Source organism: Nannobrachium achirus (genome assembly GCF_963921795.1).
Source record: "Nannobrachium achirus genome assembly, chromosome: 5".
Classification (NCBI taxonomy): Eukaryota; Metazoa; Chordata; class Actinopteri; order Myctophiformes; family Myctophidae; genus Nannobrachium; species Nannobrachium achirus.
In genome coordinates, this window is record NC_137814.1 from 30,251,970 (window position 1) to 30,274,595 (window position 22,626).

At 41.8% G+C, this 22,626-nt stretch overlaps 1 protein-coding gene across 1 annotated transcript; it reads left to right on the plus strand.

Moving 5' to 3' along the window:
- Nucleotides 1-60: 60 nt before the first annotated feature.
- On the plus strand, nucleotides 61-17,986 carry cnpy1 (canopy FGF signaling regulator 1). Its single transcript, XM_080726543.1, has 6 exons — nucleotides 61-259; nucleotides 3,203-3,305; nucleotides 5,202-5,317; nucleotides 14,797-15,009; nucleotides 16,480-16,576; nucleotides 17,713-17,986. The coding sequence occupies exons 2-6, from the start codon at nucleotides 3,212-3,214 to the stop codon at nucleotides 17,751-17,753; spliced, it is 561 nt and encodes a 186-aa protein (XP_080582669.1). The 5' UTR covers nucleotides 61-259; nucleotides 3,203-3,211; the 3' UTR covers nucleotides 17,754-17,986.
- Nucleotides 17,987-22,626: the final 4,640 nt, after the last annotated feature.

A 22,626-nucleotide genomic window follows, 5' to 3' on the forward strand; every position in this document is an offset into this window, starting at 1 on the left:
GTACAGTAGCCTACTTGAGTAAATGTACTCAGTTACTTACACCACTGCCGCTCTCACACACTGATATGATGTTGAAATGCAAAGCGTGGGAGCCAGATAAGTAACGTCTTTTCATGAAGACTGGCATTGTACTACACAGCCGGTGTCATTCACACTGTATTGTACCCGTCCCCGCAACTCAACACGACGTCACTTCACGTCTGTTTCTTTCTAGCCACAGTGTGTGACACTTTGTTACAAAGCCTGCTCCCCTCGCCAGGTAAGACGAGCTGCCTCGCTGCTGCTTAGCTTTAGCTCGCTAAATATCCTCTGATTCCTCCAATAGCGTTTTGAACAGGTGGATGTCCATGGTGGACACTCACAGGACAGGCTGCTGGAGTGGACACAGGCTGTCTGGCCGCGTGTTCAAGCTACACAGTCGGTTTGCTTATGTTTTGTGTGTGTGTGGTTTCCTTAATTCCTTCCGTGATCATGGTGCAGCTTAGCTCTGGTTTTAGAGGGATTTCTCCTTAAACGCTATGTCACCGATGAGCCCTTGCGCCGCATGGAAGGCTGCGCACCCTCTTGTCTGTAGTAAAAAAATAAAATACAGTTTCGCTACTCAATAAAACAAAGACGGCTTTAGTGAGTTGAAAGCCTACTTTCCTTGTTGGGAACACTCTGAGCCCCCCACCTCACGTCTAAAATACACGTTTTGTACAGAAAAAGAAAATATTTAACCGGAAGGCAAAATCTGGTCAATGGGATTTTCTCTTGACAAGATCTGTAGAGGGCGGTGTTGAGTAGCTAAAACCTCCGGTGAAATATTTTTTGTTCTGACTAAAAGTGTATTTAAGACGTGAGGTCGGGGGGCTCCGAGTGTTCCCACTAATCAAAGTAGGCTTTCAACATCTTAGAATCGTCTTTGTTTTGGTGAGTAGCGAAAGTGTATTCTTTATTTTTTACTACAGACGAGAGGCTGAGCAGCCTGGGCTACCGCGGCTGTGGGCGCAAGGGCTCATCGTTGACATAGCGTTAAGGAGAACTCTTAACGCTATTTGGACCAGAGCTAAGTCCATGCAGCCTGGTTTCGCTTTGGCTGAGTTGACTTGAATGAATGAAAGAGGGAGCTCTCGTTTTGCACATTTGCATCGAGTCACAGCTCCGCACACAAACAAGGCACCTGTCAGATCAGTGGTCCCTGGTCTCATGCTGCTGCTGCTGCTGCTGCTGGTTTGCTATCCCAGACCATTCAGCTGGTGTTCCGGGTCACTGGTGGTCAGAGACAGCTGGAATCAAAAGGATGCCTAAATTATCTATCTAGAAGGATAGGAAACATTAAAACAAAGCTATCAATAATAGGAGTCATGAACCTCCTGCCTGGTGAAACAAAACTGTTTCTTGCAACTGCTTCCTATCTTAATAAGTTTAACTCTAATAATATCCCCTCTTTATTTTAGATTTATTTCATGCTATTATCATGCACATCTAAATTTACATATTAACATTGATTAATTATGGCCTCAACTTTTACTTCAATAACAAATTCTAATTGTAAGCTATGTATTTGTGGATAAAACTATTATCTACTATCTCAACTATTATATTACACATTTCTGCTTTTGTAATGGGTGTTATCTTATGCAAAGTACTCTGTTCTATCCGTCTGTCTTTCAATGTTATATGAGATACATAAAGTGGTCCCTGTGTAAATAAGCTGTAAAGCTTACTAGGATCTCCTTTTAGTTGACCTTGTACCAGTGATTTGTGAAACTGTACTTTTTCCTATGCAAACTTCTAATAAATTCTTCAATCAATCAATCAATCAAAACCATTGGGACCTGAGACCGATTCTAAAATTGCCTTCTAAATACTTTACTGAAAAAATATATATTATATTTTTGCTATATATCGTCTCTGTTGGGTGGAAACCGATGGTCCAATTCTGTGACTTAGCAAAAGTAGCAGATCTACGGCACAAATACTTTGTGTGATGCGGTAGTAGTGTGATCAAGTGTTTCTCAAATGGGGGTATGTGTACCCCTAGGGGTACGTGGAGGTACTGCAGGGGGTACTCAGAACATACCCTCAAAAAGGAAATCTAGTATAAATCATGCTTGTTCATAGTTAAAGAACAAAAAAACATTTACTGTTATGTTTATGAAGACACATGGAGAAACTTGATATGAGCCTGAGTTGTTAACCCAAATTACATACCAGGTACCAGGCAACTACGATGTGTTTTAATGTTGTTTGGAAGTTATTGACATGAAAACTCGACTGAAATGTTTGACCACAGTGTTGAAAATGAGAAAAAGAGGCACTGTTTGAAACTCTTTCACCCCATTTCTTATTTGTTAATTTATATTCTTGAAAAGGGGGTTTATCATAGCATCATATACCACTATATATATATATAGCAACAAATCCCTAACTTCCTTTAAAACCGCTCTGAAAAACCACTTACAGGTGGCTGCCACTCGAAACTGGTAAGAATAAACCTATCCTAACCTTACTCTCCCCCTGACCCTTCTATTGTAAATACCTTTTATTTTTCAACTGTTTTTCTGATGATATCTTCTGCTATCTTCTGTCTATCATTCAATGATATAATGAGTTTAAAAAAAGGATCTCAATGTAAACAAGCCACGGCCCACTGTTTTCCTGAGCTTATCCTTTTAGTTGACCTTCTACCAGTGAACTGTACTGTTGAAACTGTACCTTTTCCTATGCAAACGTCTAATAAATACTTTTATTATGCCAGCTTGAAAGGTATAACAACTACAGGTATAGGTGTAATAGGTAGTTGGGTTAACAGGAATATAGTTTTGAGAAATATTTTGGTTCACTGGCTTTATGCTGCCTTTTTGCTCAACTCCGTATTTGTTTCCCCTATGTTGATTTTCTCAAGGAGAGCCACTCTGTTATATGGTTTATCGACTGTCAGGCAGAATCCTCATATCTCCAAGTTTCAAATCTGTACGTTTTGTCGTAAATTAAAGCCCTACGTCATCATACAAAAGTGTCTCACTAAACGAATGAAAATAGTAGATCTACAAGCGGTGCGAGGCGTTGTGTGCTTGTAGATCGGCTATTTTCACTATTTTAAATAGTTTAACAAAAAAAGGAAGGTTTTGGACATAGAAGGTTTCCACCCGACAACGACGATATGTCCAACGGAATGAGTTGTGACCCCTATCCCCCTCTCTCCCTGCTTCCCAAGGTTATTGACATGGCATCATGGATTATTCAGATGACTCTGGTGCTTCTATTGGTCTTCATCAACAGCAGCCATGGGAAAAGAGACAAGATGCTGTACTGTTCTGGTAAGTCAATGGATGGAGCTCTCTTTATGTGGTGGCTGTTTCCTGTTTGGCTGAAAGTCTTCCATTTGGCCGTTTCATAAAAACATAAAAACACAACCATGTACGAGTGAGTAGTTTTAAAAATATATTAAATTAAAGTGAATATATCTCACATATGTGGTGGATATTGTGTTATCAGTTATAGACATCATTAACATCATGCAATATATTGCGTCCTGATTTCACTCTCAGAGCAAAATGCTGTGTTTGAATTACATTAACTGAATTCACAACCAAGTATTTATTTTGAGTTTTCTGCAATGTGATCTGTTATATAATAGTGACATGTTTTAGTTTGTTTTTCCAGAAAGATACTTTTTCTCAAATTAAAATTCTTGATTTAATTGATAGCAGAGTGACTAAAGGAAATAAACTGAGGGCAGAGAGAGAGATCACATGCAAGACATGATAAAGCAGCATGTGTTCAACCAGGCACCCCTAGAAGAATGAAAACTAATTTGACAATGCAATATATTTCTGCATAATAGAACTCCATTGAGAAATCCTCAATAATTGCATGTTGAATTAACATTGTATTATAACAAAACTTGACTTTATTTAAATATATTTTTAAAACTGTACTCAGGTAAAAGTATTGTTACTTACTAAATGTCTCAAGTAGTCATTCAGATAATCACTTGATTAAGAGTAAGACAGTAACTAGTGAAAAGACTACTCGAGTGCTGATTTACTTTGTATGATGTGATTTAGACTTGTGTTAGTGTGGTTCGGTCTAAAGTAAATAGTAAACCACGTAACAGGTTTATAGAGAAGAGATTCAGAAGAGACTTAAGGACAGCTCAGTACTAAATAACATCTAGGCAAATTTTCCTACTTATATTGATCCCAAATGACTGTCCATGGGGTCTATTAGGTAGAAATTCCCCTGTCGTCCAGTTTCCCCAGCATTCCTCACAGCAGAGCTCATAAGCCTATTGCTACTGCATTCTTTTTTTTTGAGCGGTGGTCACACCGTCTCCTATACGTGGCCGTGTGTGTGGGTATGCGTCCGTCCGGCCGTCCGTGTCTGTATGTAGCCTCAAGCCTGCAGTACCTTTTCTGACCACACATGTTAAGGGAGGGGCGCTGTTCTTCAGCCTCAGGCCAGTCACACTCACATTCACACACACACACATACACACGCACGCACACACGCACACACACACACACACACACACTCACGCAGCCTCCACCGCTCAGTTCACACGAGTGTGATTTTTTCATGAATTAGTTATTAGTTGTCATTGTACACACATCCATGCCTTGTTTGTCCCACATGAGCCACCATAGTCAGCTTAACCGATTTTATGCTGTTATAAGTCCAGGAAAAGACGCACTGTGATTGGCCAGTACAGTCACTTTGATTGGCCGTTGTGTGGAATGCTCACCCCAAAACATGATTTACGAGACTGTAGCAGCTTGTGTGGGACAACCAAGGCATGGACGTGTGTATAATGACAACTAATAACAGATTCATGTTAAAAAAATGCTATGAAGTCCCTGGGGAAACTGGACGACAGGCATTTCTGCCTAATAGACCACATGGACAGTCATTTGGGATCAATATAAGTAGGAACAGTTCAAAATTAGCTTATGTGTTATTTAGCGCAGAGTTGTCCTTTAACCACTTAAACCCCAGCTTCTGTATTCTGGGGAATTCTTTTGCAGAAAATAGCAGATCTGCAAGCTTAGAGTGAAAACAGAAAAGACAACCCCTAGGGACTTTATTTGCTCGCCAGAATCATTGTTACAGTAGAGTGCAGAGGCCATCATAGCCTAGTGGTCACCTTTTATGTTTCAGCCTAGCCTGAAACAGCCAGAGTCTGTGCATGGGTTATGTGTCTCTGTTATTCCCAGCATGCAGAGCAATTGTGGATGAACTCAGCTACTCCATCGGTCAAGTGGACCCAAAGAAAACCATCAATGTTGGCAGCTTCAGACTCAACCCTGATGGCACAGTGACGGACAAAAAGGTACAGTACACACATTATCTTGTGACTTTCACAGCCTTGCAATAACGCCGATCATGACATCTTTAAATGGAAATGGATTAAGCCGATCCATTCATTAGTTGCTCTGTAATGTTGTAAACTAATAATGTTTCTTTCTATCTGTGTTGGTATTTTATCCCTGTTGAATGTTTTTCATCCGCTACTGTCAACCCCTGTAAAGGAGTAAGAATTGAATAATCATAACTTGACCTTTAACGCTCATACAAATGCTAGCCAGTTAGTTGTGCACTGATGTGCTGTGTAGTACACTGTATATGTATGATTTTCAAATGCAAGGGTAGATAGACCCTTGTGTTATTGCATCAGCACAAGATATATAAAGAAACATATTATTGTAATCTATTACATTTGCATGAATTTCAGGGGAAATGTATTGTGCTTAAACTATAGAGATGATCATTTTCAAGATGATCTTCATGACCGACAACTGACCCTCGTTAACAGTTAATTAACCGATCTGATTAAAATGCACTATTTAGAATGGACAAATATATGTGACCCTTCTCAATTCCCATGAACGCAGGGTGTTGCCACATATATCAGGAAGGAAGTAACACACATACATACTGTAGACACAGTGGTAGCCTCCCATTTTCATTTATTTGTACACTTTATTTTCAGTATGAACAACATGACCGAGCTCGAATCCCCACCATCAATTATAAATATAATATGCGTCCGAGTCGCTCGGTTCAGTTAGCTACCCTCTAATGCAGCAAGCATGTGCTCTTCCAACATCACAATGGATGATGACATTATCATGCCACCACCCTACAGAACCTTTTCAGGGCAGCCAGCATGAAATAGTATAATGTTACTTCCTTCAAAGGTTTTTTACCAATGATGGTAATTAATTAAGGCTCTGTTCCATTCAGGGGAAATGGTCAGGGTCTGTGTAGCCAGCCCTCTAATCTTGTTCTACTCTGAATTGAAACTGAATTGAAGTGCATAGAATGAGTTGCAGCTCACTCGCTGGGGGCATGGCTATTGGCTAAACTGTGATTGAGTCGTGAGTCGTGACAAGCCTAGTCTCAGTCCGTCTGTATTTTTCCAACTGGTCTCCGAACCAAAATTGATCAGGTACACTAGTCCAACTATGCCCTAATGCAATCACATCGCAACAACTCAATGCATTTACTGTAGGCACATGGTCAAGATGAGCATAAAGAGTGTCCACCGCGCCGTGTCCGGTGCATCTCAGGAACTGGACTTGAATGTGCAGAAGGAATGTACTGGAGCAAACACTGACTTTCTAAGCCTTTTTATTGATTACTGTATTCAATAAAAAGTTTGTTGTTTGCTCCAGTACATTCCGTCTGCGAATGGTCAAGATGGTCTCCTGCGGTTCAAAATGAGTATCAGAAGGGGGAAAAGGTTATTTGAGGGACTTTGAACGTGGTATGGTTGATGATGCCAAATGGCCTGGTCTAAGTATTTCAGTAGTAGAAGTACAGTAAAATATATAGAGAAATGATAATGTGGGGAAATGGCTGCACGATGCTCTATTCTACCGTATGTCAAATCCCGCCCCATTTTGCTCTTGTTACTAGGTGGGACGAAAAAACCAGGGCAGATTCTTTTATAATAGAAGTGGATGGGGGGAAAATATTTTTCATAGCCTCATTATAGCTATTTAAAGTACCAAAAGAAACACATCTATGTGATATTAATACAAAGGGAAGAAAAAAGTACAGTAGTTACATTGCAAAACAGGAGTTTTCCCCCGAAAATATATGTTTTAATTAGTTTAATCCCAGTGGGACAGAAAAACCAGGGCAGGTTGTTTTTATTTTGGAAATGAATGGGGAAAAATATTTTTCATAGCCTCATTATAGCTATTTAAAGTACCAAAAGAAACACATCTACGTGATATTAATAAAAAGGGAAGAAAAAAGTACAGTAGTTAAGTTGCATTGCAAAACAGGAGTTTTCCCCCAAAAATATATGTTTTAATTAGTTTAATCCTCTGGAACAGGCAGAGGACAGAAAGAGAGATAAGGTGCCTCCACACCGAAAATACTACAGGAGACTTGTTCAAACTGTTCACAGACTGCAAAGAACTGCAAAGAACTGCAAAAAACTAAGCACATTGAATTTTCCAGACGACTGTATGCCGACTGTAATTACTGTACAGTTTTGCGCATGCGCACTGTGTTGCCATATCGGCTCATTACAAGCGACTTTGATCCTGTTTTCCTATAATGTTGCTAGCTGTGGGTTACTTTTGTTTGGGCATGTTTCTGAATTATAGTTGCTTATTTGGCCTTGCTTTCAACATTCTTTTAGAAAATAGCTAATGTAATAGAGCTCAATAGGTGAAACTGGATGCTTCTTAAGGCCTTGTTTTCATAGACCTGGTCGCTTGTTTAACTCACAGAATCTGGCAACCGGGGAGCAGAAGCGGAGATGCTTCCTGTCCGGTGTTTACTTCTCCTCACACCAAAACAACACACATCACTATTACTAGCGTTGCCTTGGAGTTGATTAGTATAGGAAATTGAGAGTTGAGATTGTGAATATGCTATTTAGTTAAAATGTGCAACGGGAAAATGTCTCTGGCTTATTTAGGCTTGGTTTTGCTGCAGCAGTAGCAAACTAATGGTCCATTACAACTCGCTACAATTCACCGACGTCCAGGGGCGACTCTACAAAACTGAGCAAGTCCAGTCTTCCAGTTTTCCGTCGATAGCGTTCCCGACCCGCTGCCGAAAACCTACCGATGAGCTCCCGTTCGGCAACAGACGCTTTCCGCCGCTATCCGCCGCCGATTCGGCCACGAATCTGTTTGGTTAAAAGTGGCCTATAGAAAGCGCAGTGCATCTTGGGTAGGAATCTGACAGCCAGCCTATAATTCCACTGCATAATAGGCTGGCTGTCATAATTCTGCCCTTTTAAAATATATGTACACAATCGAAACTCTTAGTTACATTGATAAGGTTCATGTGAACTAGTCTGTTGAAGCTTATATACAAAATACAATACAATAATAACAACAGCATACTGTTACCAAGACTAGGCATGCTCAAACATGTGCTATGAACCTGCTGTGAAATTTTTAAATGAAAATCCCACGTCGACGTTAAACTCACTTTGCCACTGGATTTGCCATTCACTTTATGCATGAGCATACCCTCTATAATGAGAATAAAGAAGTTTACAAGGTTCAACCACCACCAAATAATAAGTTAATATACATGGAAAGGATATTATAAGGCTTTTCTACTGAACTAAGCTCACCTTTACCGAAGCAAAAAGATGATGTGGAATCCACAGCATAGTGGAAGTGAAACGATGCGATATATTGTGGTCCAGAGCTTTATTGATTACTGAGGGGAAATTCGTCTTGTGGATTAATAAATATCACCCATCACTTTCCTACCTCGGATCGGAACAGGTAGATTGCATCCACTGTTTCCTCATCAAACTGTAAAGGTCTTTACACACCGGCGAATTAGCGAAGCATTGCGAAAAAGCGACCCAAAAATGTGAAGTATTCGTCTTATGCCTTTTTTCCCATACACACCAAAGTGCGACGCAAATATATGCATACAATTCGCCAAATTGAATAAAGTTAGATCTGTTGGGCGAACTGTTTGGAGCTGGGGCTGGCTCACGCAACCCATCACATCACATCACATCACAGCAGAGAGGACACCACCACAGCCACGGGTTCACTGTTCCCCCACAGACAGGCAGCTCGCAGCAGCAGCAGTGGTGTAAAGTAACATTTAAGTACTTTTACTTGAGTAGCCTACTTTACTTAATGGTAGTTATTTGTACTTACTTAATGGTAGTTATTTGTACTTGAGTCTAATTTCCAGTACTTTCCTTCTACTCCACTACTTTCGGATCCTATTGTATTTTTACCCAACTATTTATTGTAAAACATTAGTCTTTTTGCAGATATAAATTATACTTTTACCAGTAAGAAATCCAAGTACTTTTTCCACTGCTGACGGCTATACTAGCAAGCATCCACACACATGAGATGTTCCCCTCGGCCTCAATGCACAGGGATGGTCCCTCGACCAAGTCCTCTCTCTCTCTTTAAATAGGATAGAGTGAGCTTGCTTTGATACAGTGAGAGAGAGGAGTTCGCCTGCGAACGTTTGCTAAATTTGACACGAGCGAATAAAAAACAGACGCTTTTTTGCTTTTTCGAAATTCGCTAATTCACGTTAATTCGCTAATTTGGCCCCGATGTGTAAAGACCTTAAGACTTATTAGGCTATTAGTGGCATTCATGTGATCAATATACAGTTGTCTACAGCAGTGGTTCTCAACCAGTGGTCCAGGAACCACTGGTGATCTGGGGACCACTGACAAAATAACATTGATGAATCTGACCACTAACAAAGGAATTGTCGGAAATGCCGGTACAATCAAAATATGGGCGTAACATGGCCGCAAAGAGCTTGATGAATCCGGCCCAGGGTAGAGAGTCTGTTCTCCTTACTAATAAATGTGTGTAGTATTGCCGTTGCCTGCTGCCTTTGAGCTTCTGTGAGTCTATGGATCCAGGATGATGTTCCAGCCCTAATGAGGTCAAGTCCCAGCGGTGCCCCCAGCACCTTTTACTGTCCAGGGAGAAGGCTCTCATGAGGTGTCCATCTCAACTATTGATTCCCACTGCCTTAATCCCTGTTTAGTCATTGATAGCTTCTAACAGACTGCTATCATTTTCTAGTGAGACAATCGTTCCATTCACAGGCAAATCGTAGTGAACTAATTAAACCATGTGTATGACTGTCACCTGGAAAGAAGGAAATTTGAGTAAATTACCCAACAAATTCTATCCAAATAGACATTTAAAATGGGAGGAAGGCCATGTAGACGACAGTGTAATGTACTGTGCTTCATAATACATTTTGTGCCATGGACCTCAACAAAGGCAGGTGTCCTGCATTTCTTTTGGGGCTGCTTTGAACATGTCATATTCCTGGCTTCTCATTAGGCAGCTGTCTAAAGTTGGATTCATTTATATATGAATGCTAATTACTCTTCTTTTACCCCCTGTGGGTCCTACTCAGACTCTATTTAGTTTGCCCTTAAGCGCTCTCTCTCTCTCTCTCTCTCTCTCTCTCTCTCTCTGCATCCTTGTGTGTGTGTGTGTGTGTGTGTGTGTGTGTGTGAGTGTGTATTGATCAATGAATGAGATTGTTTAACTGAAACATAAGTCAAGCCTGCCATAGTCCTATTGCATAATCATATTTATCAACTAGCCATTATAGCAAAAATTACAATTTGAAAAGGCAAGGCATTCAGTTGTCTTTGAATACCAAGCAGACTTCATATATAGTCAAATCCTCAGTAATCTATCTCATTTGTAACATTGAGAGTGTACAAATGTGTCCAAATGGACCTAAACGGTTACATTTGTACACTCAAGAGTTAAATTAACACTGAGGATTTTACAGTGTAGTGAAACAGCCAGACAAGACACGTTTATCGGAGAGATATAGTTCTGTTTGCCCAGAGATCCGCCCTCTTCCTCACTTAACCCGCAAAACAAACCTCCACCTGTTACATTGTTGGCCCATCAAATGTTAGCGAGCTAAAGAGGGAGCCAAACCTTGATCCCTGTGCCCTTCCTGGATACCATCCTTTTCAGCAGTGTTTGACCTGGTGTGAATCGGAGAGGCTGGGATGTCACAGCTTAGATGCCATCACAGAGGAGGATTTGCTGGTTTTAAGTCTCTGCTCTTTGGCCCTGGTCACAGTAGGACTTCCTGGGGGCATGGGCGAAAAAAAGGTTCTCAACCTGCCCGCTGCAACAATGAATCATTTAAGGCCTCCAAAGACATTGAACTTAGTTGGAGTAGCGTGCTGATCTCCTAGAGATCGGTGGGAAGTCATGCATTGAGAATGAGTCTGTACACAATGGCATTCTGACATGTAATAGAACAGCCCCCCCCCCCCCCCCCCTCAAAAAGAAAAAGAAAAGAGGTGTGTGATCGAGAGAGGTGACATCCTCTATTCCTCTTTCTCTTGTCTTGCATTGTGTTTTAAGTTTGTTTGCCGCTCTCACCATCTCTGCGTGTGTTTTGGCAAAGCCAGCCAGTAAGTAAGAGTGGTGCAGCCTCCGAGGCTCACCTGTTCTCTCTTTTCAAATAAATGCCAAATATGAATCCGCTCTAGGCTATAAACTAATGACATTTTGGCAATTAACGCGTAGTCCTCCAGTGTTGTGCGAGGTAGCTATCTATGATGAAAGTCAAACAAAGCTCAGGAATATTTCTGCCCTTCTAATGAAGTGATATTGTACCATCAATCCCTTTTCCCTGCACGTTCTTATTATTAACCCGAGGTTTAAGTAGCATAATAAAACACGTCTCAAAATGACACATCTAATAGACCGGCGCTTTGCTTTACATTCCGCCCTCTTTGATAACAATATTATTATTAATTTATGGGTCTTCATCAGCCCATATCGCCCAGACAATAAAATTGAAAGGCCCCTGTCCACAGTGGTGCAATAATGGCCCGTCTGTCCAATGGGAATTGAATGGGAGGATAGCATCCCTGAGAAGCCTATTCTTTGGCCGGGCCTGCCTTGCAGCCCCCCCCCCCACCCCCCTCTCACCACCTCATTCTTCAAACCAGCTGCTGATTGACAGGTCCCTTTCACCAGGCTGTGACTGGCGAGGAAGGAGTTTTAATTCCAAACCATTTCAGCAGCATGGCATGATAACGACTCCAACCCAAGCCCAAGGGTTGGGGACGTATGGATGTGTGTCCGTTGCGTGGCAGGGGATTTTTCCTGTAGGGTTGGTGTGTGTGTGTTTGTGGGTTGGGGGGGTGTGGTTTTGATGTATAATCTTGACTAGAATTTAACCAAGTTAACCCCGGTGTCTCTATTTTGGGCATATATCGTTATTAGGGAACGTTTTTTTGTGAAACGTTTCCATAAATGTTTTATTTATTTATTTTTATAGAAAATATACAAGCTCACAACATATGCATCCTGACACACTGTGAGCTTATTATATTTGCTGTGCAACACACAAAACAAGTGGTAAATCAATATCAATCAATCCATATATGTGGAGGGTATTTTTGAAAGTAACACTTTAAACATTTTCCATTCTCTGCCACACAGTAGCCATAGAATTTGTTTTTAGCTATTCCGTGTGGTGGCGTAGTACCACTGCCCCGGCGTCAAAGTTGTCAAAAACAGAATTTGATTGATAGGTGAAGCTCATCGTCTTTTGGCCGATGTGACCTTACATCCCGCCATGCTGGCCCTTCAACCTTTTGGCCTGGTGGCTGTACAGCCGCCATCTATTGGTGGCTGACTCCACTTCCCTTCTCCACACAACCTGCTTGTCAAGCTCAAGGGATCTCCCCGGGCTGAAAGAAAGGTTAAATACAGCAGCTTCCTGGCTCTGAAAGGAGGAAAGAGAGAGGGATAGACAGAGAAAAGAGTGGTGGTGGTGGCGCAGTGGAAAAGAGGGGTAGAGGAGAGGCTCAAGGGAGAGAAGAGGGAAAAGAAGGGGACGAATGGATGGATGGAGAAATTGAGGGTTGTGGGATGCTGCAGAGCTGGTTCGCAGAGATGGAGGGATGAATTGAGGGGGAAAATTTAGGATGGAGGTGGGAGGAGGGGAGTTGCAGTGATGGGAAACGGAGGAGAGAAAGGCAGTGTTAAAAAGAGAGGGAGAGAGAGAGAGAGAGGAGTGAATTGAGGCTCAGCTCGATTCCCCCTCCAGACCCAGAGAGCAGATGGCAGAGAGACACGCAAGCCCTTTGTCACAAAGTCACATCTGAAAAAAAAGCATAGTGTGTGTGTTAGCGTGCGTGCGTATGTACGTTTGTGTGCGTGTGTGTGTGTGTTTGCATGTGTGTGTGTTTGCATGTGTGTAAGTAAAATCACAGTAGGCTATAGGCCGGAAGGGTCTCCGCAGCAGAACAATAGGGTCAGGGGATATATCTACATTGCTACAAAATCCAAGAACCCCCTTGCCCCCCCCACCCTCCCCACCATCCCAACCCCTCTTTAACCCTCCACCCTCCCCTCCCAGCCGCATTTTGACCAGAGACTTCCTCCTTTGATCACTGGAGGATGGATGGGGGTGTGGGGGGGTACAGGCTGAAAAAGAGCAGGGGAACGGGGGTGAAAGGACAGGATGACACCAGGCTGTTTACCCTGCACTTGGCTTCTGTTGAGGCCTCTCCCCTGTCCACCTAAACCACCACCCTTCACCCCCTCTGTGCCCCCCCCCCCCCCCCCCCCACTCCCTTTAGTCCAGTGGTTCTATAAGTGGATTTCAGGGACTCTCTGGGTTTCTTTATGGGGGTCTAAATCAGTGGTTCTCAACCTGTGGGTCGGGAACACCAGAGGGGTCCCCAAATTATTTTGGGGGGGTCCCCAGATGATTAACTTAATGTGCGACATTGTTTTCTCACTCAACAGTAAACAGACCAACATACAGTATAAGTGTATGCAGGGTATCTGCACATTTCAAAAGTGACAATTGACAAATTGTCAAATATTAGAGGCAGAAATTGTGAAAATAGCAGATCTACATGCTCACAAACGCCTCACGTTGCCTGTAGATCGGCTATTTTCACAAAGGAATAGATTGAGTCAAAATAAATGTATTGCCAACTCCTACAATTCCCCAGTTCAAATATGATTGTTTTGGGGGTCGCAGCCTGAAAAGATTGAGAACCACTGCTCTAAATGACACAAGTCTGTAACTTTGACAGTGTACAAATGTTCAATTTGTACACTGTCAAAGTTAAGGGGATATTCCTTCACATTTCAAAGGTTGAGAACCACTGCTTTAGTCCCTTCCCCAAAGCACCCCCCATCCCTCCCCTCCCAGCATCACCCTCTTCTCCTTCCGGTCAGGACGTCCGAGGGGGCGGAGCCAGGGTGCCCCTGCAGGCTGCACCTGTCTTGACCTGTCTAGACACCGCTGCCGCTCACTGTTTTGTCCCTCCTCCACAAGGGGAGGAAGAGAAAAGAGAATGCGTTCAGGACGGCTGGGGGGAGTTCTACAGGCCGAGGTGACACAGGTTAAAAGTCACAGTTTTGGGGTGAGGTTTTGTTGGCGTGGATGGAAAAGACACAGCGGAAGCGAGAGGTCACTTTCCGTGACCCATGGGGGTCGTCGTGCGGAACCGGATACTTTGGATGAATACATTTGGGGCATTTTTTAAAGATAATATCCATGCAGACTTTTTTCTTTTTACGTTAATTTCCTGATCTGCATCACTTTACCATTGCAAGTTTCTAAGTCTCTCTATTGATCTCAGCGGTCACATGGGTTGGCCACAAGTCCTTGGCCATCTTTGATTTACTACAACTTGAAATACATTTGAACTACAGTTTTTAATTTAGCTTGTATTGTCTTCATCCACACTTCCACAGTTTATGGCAGCTGATGTTTATATTTACCAGACCTTTTTTTTCTTTTTCTTCTTTTTTTGGCCAGGTCCCTCTGGCTCGCTCAGAGACTCACCTGAGTGAGCTTCTGGATGTCGTGTGTGACAGTATGAGTGACTATGCCCTCCACGTGGACCCCGACACCAAGGAGAAACGGTACAAGCGGTTTGCCCCCAGGAGCATCGGGACTCCCGGGGACTTCCCCGACTTCAAAAACTTCCAGTTTGATGGACCGGACGCTTCCACGGCCCTGAAGTTTGCAGTGAGTATGATGGCAAACTATCTGTAATGCAGTAGGCTACTGTACAACGCTTCTTCTGTGCATGTACAGTATATTGGCCACTTTCGCAGTTGATTCATAATCTTGAGTTCAGCATAACTTTACATTACTTAAATGGTTCTATTTTATATTTGAATTCATCTGGAAATAGTTGTTGAGCCAAGGTTGTTGCTAATTTCAAACTTAATATCGGAAATACCTGTGCATGTTAAAAAGGATGGCCTTTTTAACATGCACCGGTATTTCTGATATTAGTTTAAAAGTTACAATGCAGCTGGACTTATATGCAGCTGGACAAAAATATAAAGCTACCTGTACCTTTACCTTTACCTAAACTTTACTTTACGTTAATTAAACCTATACTTTGTTATACCTTTCAATCCGGGAGACATCTCTGTCTCCCATTAGCTGTTGCTATACATATTGCGACATCATTTATTTTTTTAATAAGAAAACTTTGGGTTAATGTAGGCATTGATATCAGTTGTGAGTATTCTCATACTCATGATGTTAGACTTATGTGACATCTGCCATATGCAAGCATCGTATACAGTATTGTTGATGTTATAAACGGCACAGTGCTGTTAGGAATGGAATTTTGACTGAAGGGTTTAGAGATAGATCCCCACAAAAATGTCAAGCTATACAAAATACAAATGAAATGCTTTTAAATATTAATCTCTTAACCACTTAACCACTTAACCAATCTCTTAACCACTTAAACCCTCTAGAAATCTCTTTTCCAATGCGTAGCAACACGTAATCTTGTAGATCTGCTATTTTGGCTAATGTTCCTCCCAGAATAAGGACGCTTTTGTTCAAGTGATTAAAGATTGATGTCCGTTTATAAAGTTTGGATTTGGGAATAATCACTAACTGAATGAGATTTTGTATACTTTCTCAGTAACATATTGTACAATGATTGTACAACCTATTGAACTCGGAAGTTGTCTTGTTTGTTTGGGATCATGATACAGAGTCTGTAAGAAGATGGCTATGCTTAAAGAGTTATTAGTTTTTTCACCGATACCTTTCAGGCACCGAAAAACTGTCTTTTGAGGTTCCGCTCATCCGATTAATACTATGTACTTTGCAGTTTGTCAGAAACTTGGCGTTTATGATGCTTAATTCCTGTCTGAGTCTGTCATATAACATTTTTAAATGCCAATGTTGGATTGAAAAATATCTGCTACTGCCTGTGGTTTGGGGTGGGGGTAAAAAAATGTCCAATCGGTGAAACCAACGTGGAGTTCTGGTGCTGCAGCTCGGCCTGAGTGTGACAAGATGGCCGAACGGCAAGACAGCGGAGGGAAAAGATGGCCGCCAACCTTCGCTGAGTGCTGTGCCCGCTATTGTGTGAAATGACAAGCACATGAAGCTCTTGTGAGGACGAACGCGTTTCTCTTCTGTATGCATGAATAACCCCTCTCTCTGCTCGTCTTTCGGCCTCAGTGTGAAACCATTGTGGAGGACTTGGAGGATGAGATCATGTCTGCCTTCAGCCAGAGTACAGAACATGTGGCGGAGGAGTTATGCAACAGAGTCTCAGGTACTACGCCTCGGCTTTTTACTTATTTATATATTTCCTATCCCAGAGACGTGATGCAGCACTTTTTCCTGCTTTCTCTGCGAGCCTTCCTTCATGCCCCTCCCCAGATATCTATACAGTATATCTGCACAGATTAATGACAACATTTATTTGAAATCAATTATAAGATGCGCGTTACGTTAAAGAGAAAAGATTATATATGAAAATGTTTATAAGCATTTGAGTAGCCGACTAAATGCGAAACACGTTCAGACATCTCAACTATTCAAATATTACGTATTTGAGTTTTCAAAAATAGCTACTTGCGTTCTATTGTAAATTAAATGCACAAATAAGACATACCGTAATATTCCTCCACTTTTAGATGTTTGTATTCGGGTCCATTCTAGTTCCGTGCGAACGGTGTTTATTCGCTTAATTTTACCAACTTATTCAACTTTGCAGTTTCGGTACTGTGTTAATCCTAATTAATTTACACAGCATCTTATTTTAACACACAAAGAAAGCAGATTTTCTTCAATGCACCACGGTAAAATCTATAACTTTACAGTGCAGTACGGTCCAGTTTCCTGCTAGCTCATCCTAGCGCAGTGTAGTGGTGCAGGCCGCCATTTTGTTCCAGTCATTGCTGAACAGCCACTGACTATGCACAGGAACAGCAACCAAAGGATGCTTGTTCCAAAGGATGCTTGTTTCGATATCTTTCAGTTCATTGTGGTAATGTATACATTCATAAACCGCTTTATTGGTATTTATTTATAGCTGCTAATAATGGTTCACTGAATGAAATATTCACAAACTAAAGCATCAAATACCAAAGGACTGACATGGCATCAATTGAAATTCCTTTTATATCCATCAAGTATACTTGGTTGAATACTAAGGAATATTATTGCACACAAAGCTCTCATTAATTTATATACAGTATGTAAACGATAGTAAAACTAGGCACTCTCTTCTGACTACTCTGTACCGATACTGCAGTCAGGTGACATAGCATTAAAACAATTTTCTGTTTTGTGATGACATATAAAACAAGTTTGTATTTTATGTTGGCTTGTTAATGTAGCTGACCGTAACAAATAAAGAACTCAAACTGAATGACAAACATATTTTGTTTCTGCTTTCTATTTCAGATTACTGCAGAGATGGTAAACGTACCAAGAAGGAGCTGTAGTGCCAGTTGGTTGGAGTATATTTTTATATCCTTGCTAGGGGAAGATGGGACCAGCATTGTTACTCACATTTGAAACGAGGCCTTACACAAATTATATTTTGACATTAGTATTAATTATTTTTAAATGAACAGTATTAATAAACCTGATTTGAAACATAAGTATTGCCTATATGTTTTTGAACCTAACCTTCTCTATAAAATGGTGATTTAGGTGTACCGCTCTCTGGTGATATGTACTGTACTGTATACACGGTGGGACTCTTTCTCTTTCATTTTAGGGCATGTCACGGACCATAAAGAATTTGGCATATCTTTTCAGGACTGTGTGTTAGATTCGTAATAGTCTTGTGGCAAATCTGTTCAATTCTGGGATCACAGTCACAGTCTGTATTTTGCAAGTGCCAATGTTGTCGGTTAAATGCTTGATCAGCTAGTTTTGATGTTTGCATGGTGTCCAAGTTGCTTTGTAACGCTTGGTTGTTTTTCTTTGCACTCTATTTACTTGACCATTTACCCTTGTTGGTTGACTAGAATTCTTCCCACTTACTGTACTACAATGTACGAGTTGTAAGTCACTCTGGATAAACCCTTGTTTGTTGACTAGGATTGCTAAATGCCTATCTGTATTGTAACCGATAAGAGTGTCGCATTCGGATGCTAAAACGATAAATATGTTACTGTTTTGTGATAATGAGGTGATAAACAATCATAGTATGACCAACTATGTGCCGTAAACTATCAGTATGCTTAGGATGATGATAGATAGTTCTACAGCTTGAGGAGGGTTAGAACAGGCCTAAGCAGGGTGGGAGATCTGAAAGTGAAGACAATGTACGCTGATCGTGCAGTGTGTTATAGGGGGCAAAAATATGAAACATTGCTCTTTGCAAAAATGCTGGCTTCTTAATCAATCTACCATCGCTCCTGTTTGTTTCCCACATTTCATTGGTTTTAGAACTTGTCTTAAATCTGCTGGCTGGTGGTCTTACTAAATAATGTGTATAAATAAGGGATATGTTTATACATGATGATGGATAAGTTCTTCACGTTGGAGAGTTGTTGCTCAGAAAACTGTTTTACAATAACATGTCTCATTGGACAAAAGCCTCAAGAAGCCTGTGTCTGATTGGACAAGACGGTATACTATTTCACAATTGAACAATTTTCCCCAGAATATAATTTGTTGAGGAAGGCGTGCACTAGGATGTTTTTCAAAGGCTTTACTGAAATCCTTTTAATATCAAGGAGTAAAGTTTCCTTCCTATCTTGTTTCTTTACTCAAGTACTATCAACTCACGGCATCCTAAAAGGTGTTTCCAATAACTTCTTTACTTACTGGCTTTTAGTAGTGATGGTACTCATGTCCCACTTCAGGAATTTTACTTGCTGTTCTCCCTCCTAATTTTCTCACCAAACCTTGCACAGGGTTGTGGTTTAAAATGTTATGTCGTGGCTTAGCATTGTCTATGACAACCAGATGAGCAAGTCTATTTTCGCTGTTGATTCACTGTGGGCGTGTAAGTGCCAGCCGGGGTGTTGTACTTTTAGCCCAATACAGTTTGTGCTATAAAATACAATTTATAGCACTACGTGTTAATATAGGAAAATATTAAACAGCTAAGAAAGGGGGGGGGGGGGGGGGGGGTCAAAATGTTCCAAATGGTACCATAGAGTAGCTCTTTGGTCCATTTAGAAGTTATATAGAAGCAAACTAAAGGTATTCTAAAGAAACATCCTGCATTGTTTGTATGGCAGTCTGGACTCGGCCTGTGTTGCTGTCCTCTTTTGGTTCCCTCTGGTCTTGATCAGACAATAAAAGAGTACATCAGATATTAGGAAGTTGGGATCAGTTGCCTCATGAGGACTATAAGAGGTCTCAAGTAATTCACATGCTTAATGAGAGGAAATGGCCCTCAATGGTGAATGAAAGCCACCTTAAGAAAAGGAAACGTATTAAATACACAACGTTGACTTCAAAGCCATCACCATAACCCCACGTTGTGTTTCTCCACCCAAATAAAGTCCCTCTACGCTTCAGCAAAAGTGTCTTTTGAGTGGCTCACTTGTTGAGCTGTTGTGTTTCCACTCAGACCAGGGAATGTGGAGATAGTAGGATCCCTTGCTGCAGCAGCTTGGCCCATTGTGTTAGCTGGCTGTCTTGGCATGTCAGGTTTCACCAGCTTATACCCCTGACAGATCAAGGGTTACCAAGGTGCCGGGTAGCTGGCTACTGGATGACAGGCAGCACTCAAATTCCCACTAAATGCTCATTTCCTATGCACGTTAGGGCCCCCATGGCCAGGCCAGGGCCCCTAGAAGTAGGGAGGCAGGGAGGGGCTTTCTTTTCCTTCCTTTTTTTTGGCTTTCTGTGGATGATCAAGGAACTGTGTGTCACACACACCAGGTCCTAAATGATAATTTCCAAAGGCCCGCTGTATACAGGACCGGAGTCAATAAATACAACAAGTTTGTCTGACTCACTGTCAACAATGCCATTTAGATTATGGTCTGAAGCGGTGCCTCTGGTTCTCCCACGAGGAGCTACATTTATCCAGTTTCCAGGAATCCATGGCTCGATGTATAAATATATTATCTGAGTTCTGTGCTGTCATGAGTCATACTGACTCTGTCAGTATGACTCATGACTCCCAACCCACCATGTTGTGTATCATCTAATATAGGGATTTGTGACACGTAATTAAATACATCGTCAATGCATTGTTCATGAACATCGATCTACTATTCTAATTTTATGCCGATACACCTATCGTTTTTAGGCCATTCTATATTCAGACAATGTCTGAATTAAGAAACCTTTTGAGGAAAAGACAAAGTGAAGGAAAACAAAAAAACAAATTCTGTATCTTATATCCTTACACTCCAACATAAAGTTTGGTCAGTGAGCTGTGGCATTAACTTGTATTCTAACAAGATTAAAATATATTTGCCCTGGAGATTAGCATAGCTAAGTCCCCCCTTTTTTGCCTTTTGGGGCGGCTGCAGCGGGCTTTGATCAGCGTAGCGCGGCGAGGCCCAGGCTTGGGCCCGGCCATCCGAGGGCCGGGTGTGAAATTGGCCTGATGTCATCCCCTATTCTCCTCCTTCGCCAGCTTTCAGCGGGCCATAATTATATTTCCGCCACAAAGCCCCCGTCCCCTTCATTCCATATTCCAAGTTTGACTAGGAAGCGTTTTGGAGAACTGCAGCTAAATTGCTCAGTAGGGGGAAAGTTGGGGGGGGGGGACACAGGAGACATCAGCACTTTTCTGACGACTATTCCTTTCTCTCCTTGTCTGGCCTTTGCCTCCGCCCGCTGGAGGGGTTAAATGTATCAGTCAGTCAATCAAACTTTATACAGCACAAACCATACCTCAGATGCATCTCTTGATGGGGATCTGTGGACTTCTGGGAAAATAAGATGTCTGCTCTGAACTCGTTTTTATGGTGTCTGTTTTCTGTGAGTTATTCTGGATGTGCATGCGTGTGTTTTACAGGCAAAAGTCTATTAGCAATAAAAAATATTAGACTATTAACCACTAGAACTGACATGTGTTAACTTGATAAAATGAGCCAAAGACAACTGTGTGCTGCTCTAAAGTATAACTGTGTACATGTGCACTCAGGTGAAAGTTCTTATACCATAGCAAAACCAAGATTTTGTTGCAAGTCTCACCATTGGATAACATTAGAAAGTTACACAAGGAGCAACCTAAATGCGAACAATATGACTGCAGTTTATGAAACAGATTGTACAGATATCAATGATGACAAGTTGACACAACAGCTCCATACAGTTATTGAAATAGATAATCTATATGGAGATGTGGTCCTTCTTCTTGTTCTTTATTGGTAATCAAACCTTAACCGGCACCTTTCATTTACCATTATGTAAATTATGACAAACTTCAGCCATGTGCAGCTCTCATCCAGGCTGACTGAGGTTCCTCTATAGTGCAGTGGTCTCAAAATGTTTCAAGTCAAATCAATATGCAATTTTTCATGGATATACAAGCTCACAACACGTCACGATGCAACACGTTGTGAGCTTGTAGATCATAGCCGATGTATACGATCAAAACTTATTTTGATGCAATAATAACTCATTTAGCTTGAGACCCCCCTGGAACCCCCTCAAGGGGTCCATCGGACACCACTTTGAGAACCACTACCTCATCTGCAGTCAGCTCATGCATGTGTGTTAAGCCAATGCTTTTATTAAACTTTAAGACCCAAAAGAGTGAGGTGGACAGGGCTTTGTTGGTCATTTAATGGAATTTTTGAAAAGGGAAGTCTGGCAATTTCTCACCCGTCTTGGCACGACGCGCGGTCACCTGCTGCTACATACATGTACAGCCCGGGCATTTGACCTTCATCCAGGCTCCCCCGGCCTTCAGTGCTCGTGCCTTACACCGCCTGTGACACTGGAATGAGCATAGAACCTTAACACCGCCAGAGACACTGGACTGTACATAGAACCTTAACACCACCAGAGACACTGGACTGTACATAGAACCTTAACACTGCCAGTGACACTGGACTGTGCCTAGAACCTTAACACTGCCAGTGACACTGGACTGTGCATAGAACCTGAACACCTTAACACTGCCAGTGACACTGGACTGTGCATAAAACCTTAACACCGCCAGAGACACTGGACTGTACATAGAACCTTAACACCACCAGAGACACTGGACTGTACATAGAACCTTAACACTGCCAGTGACACTGGACTGTACATAGAACCTTAACACCGCCTGTGACACTGGACTGTGCATAGAACCTTAACACCGCCAGAGACACTGGACTGTACATAGAACCTTAACACCACCAGAGACACTGGACTGTACATAGAACCTTAACACTGCCAGTGACA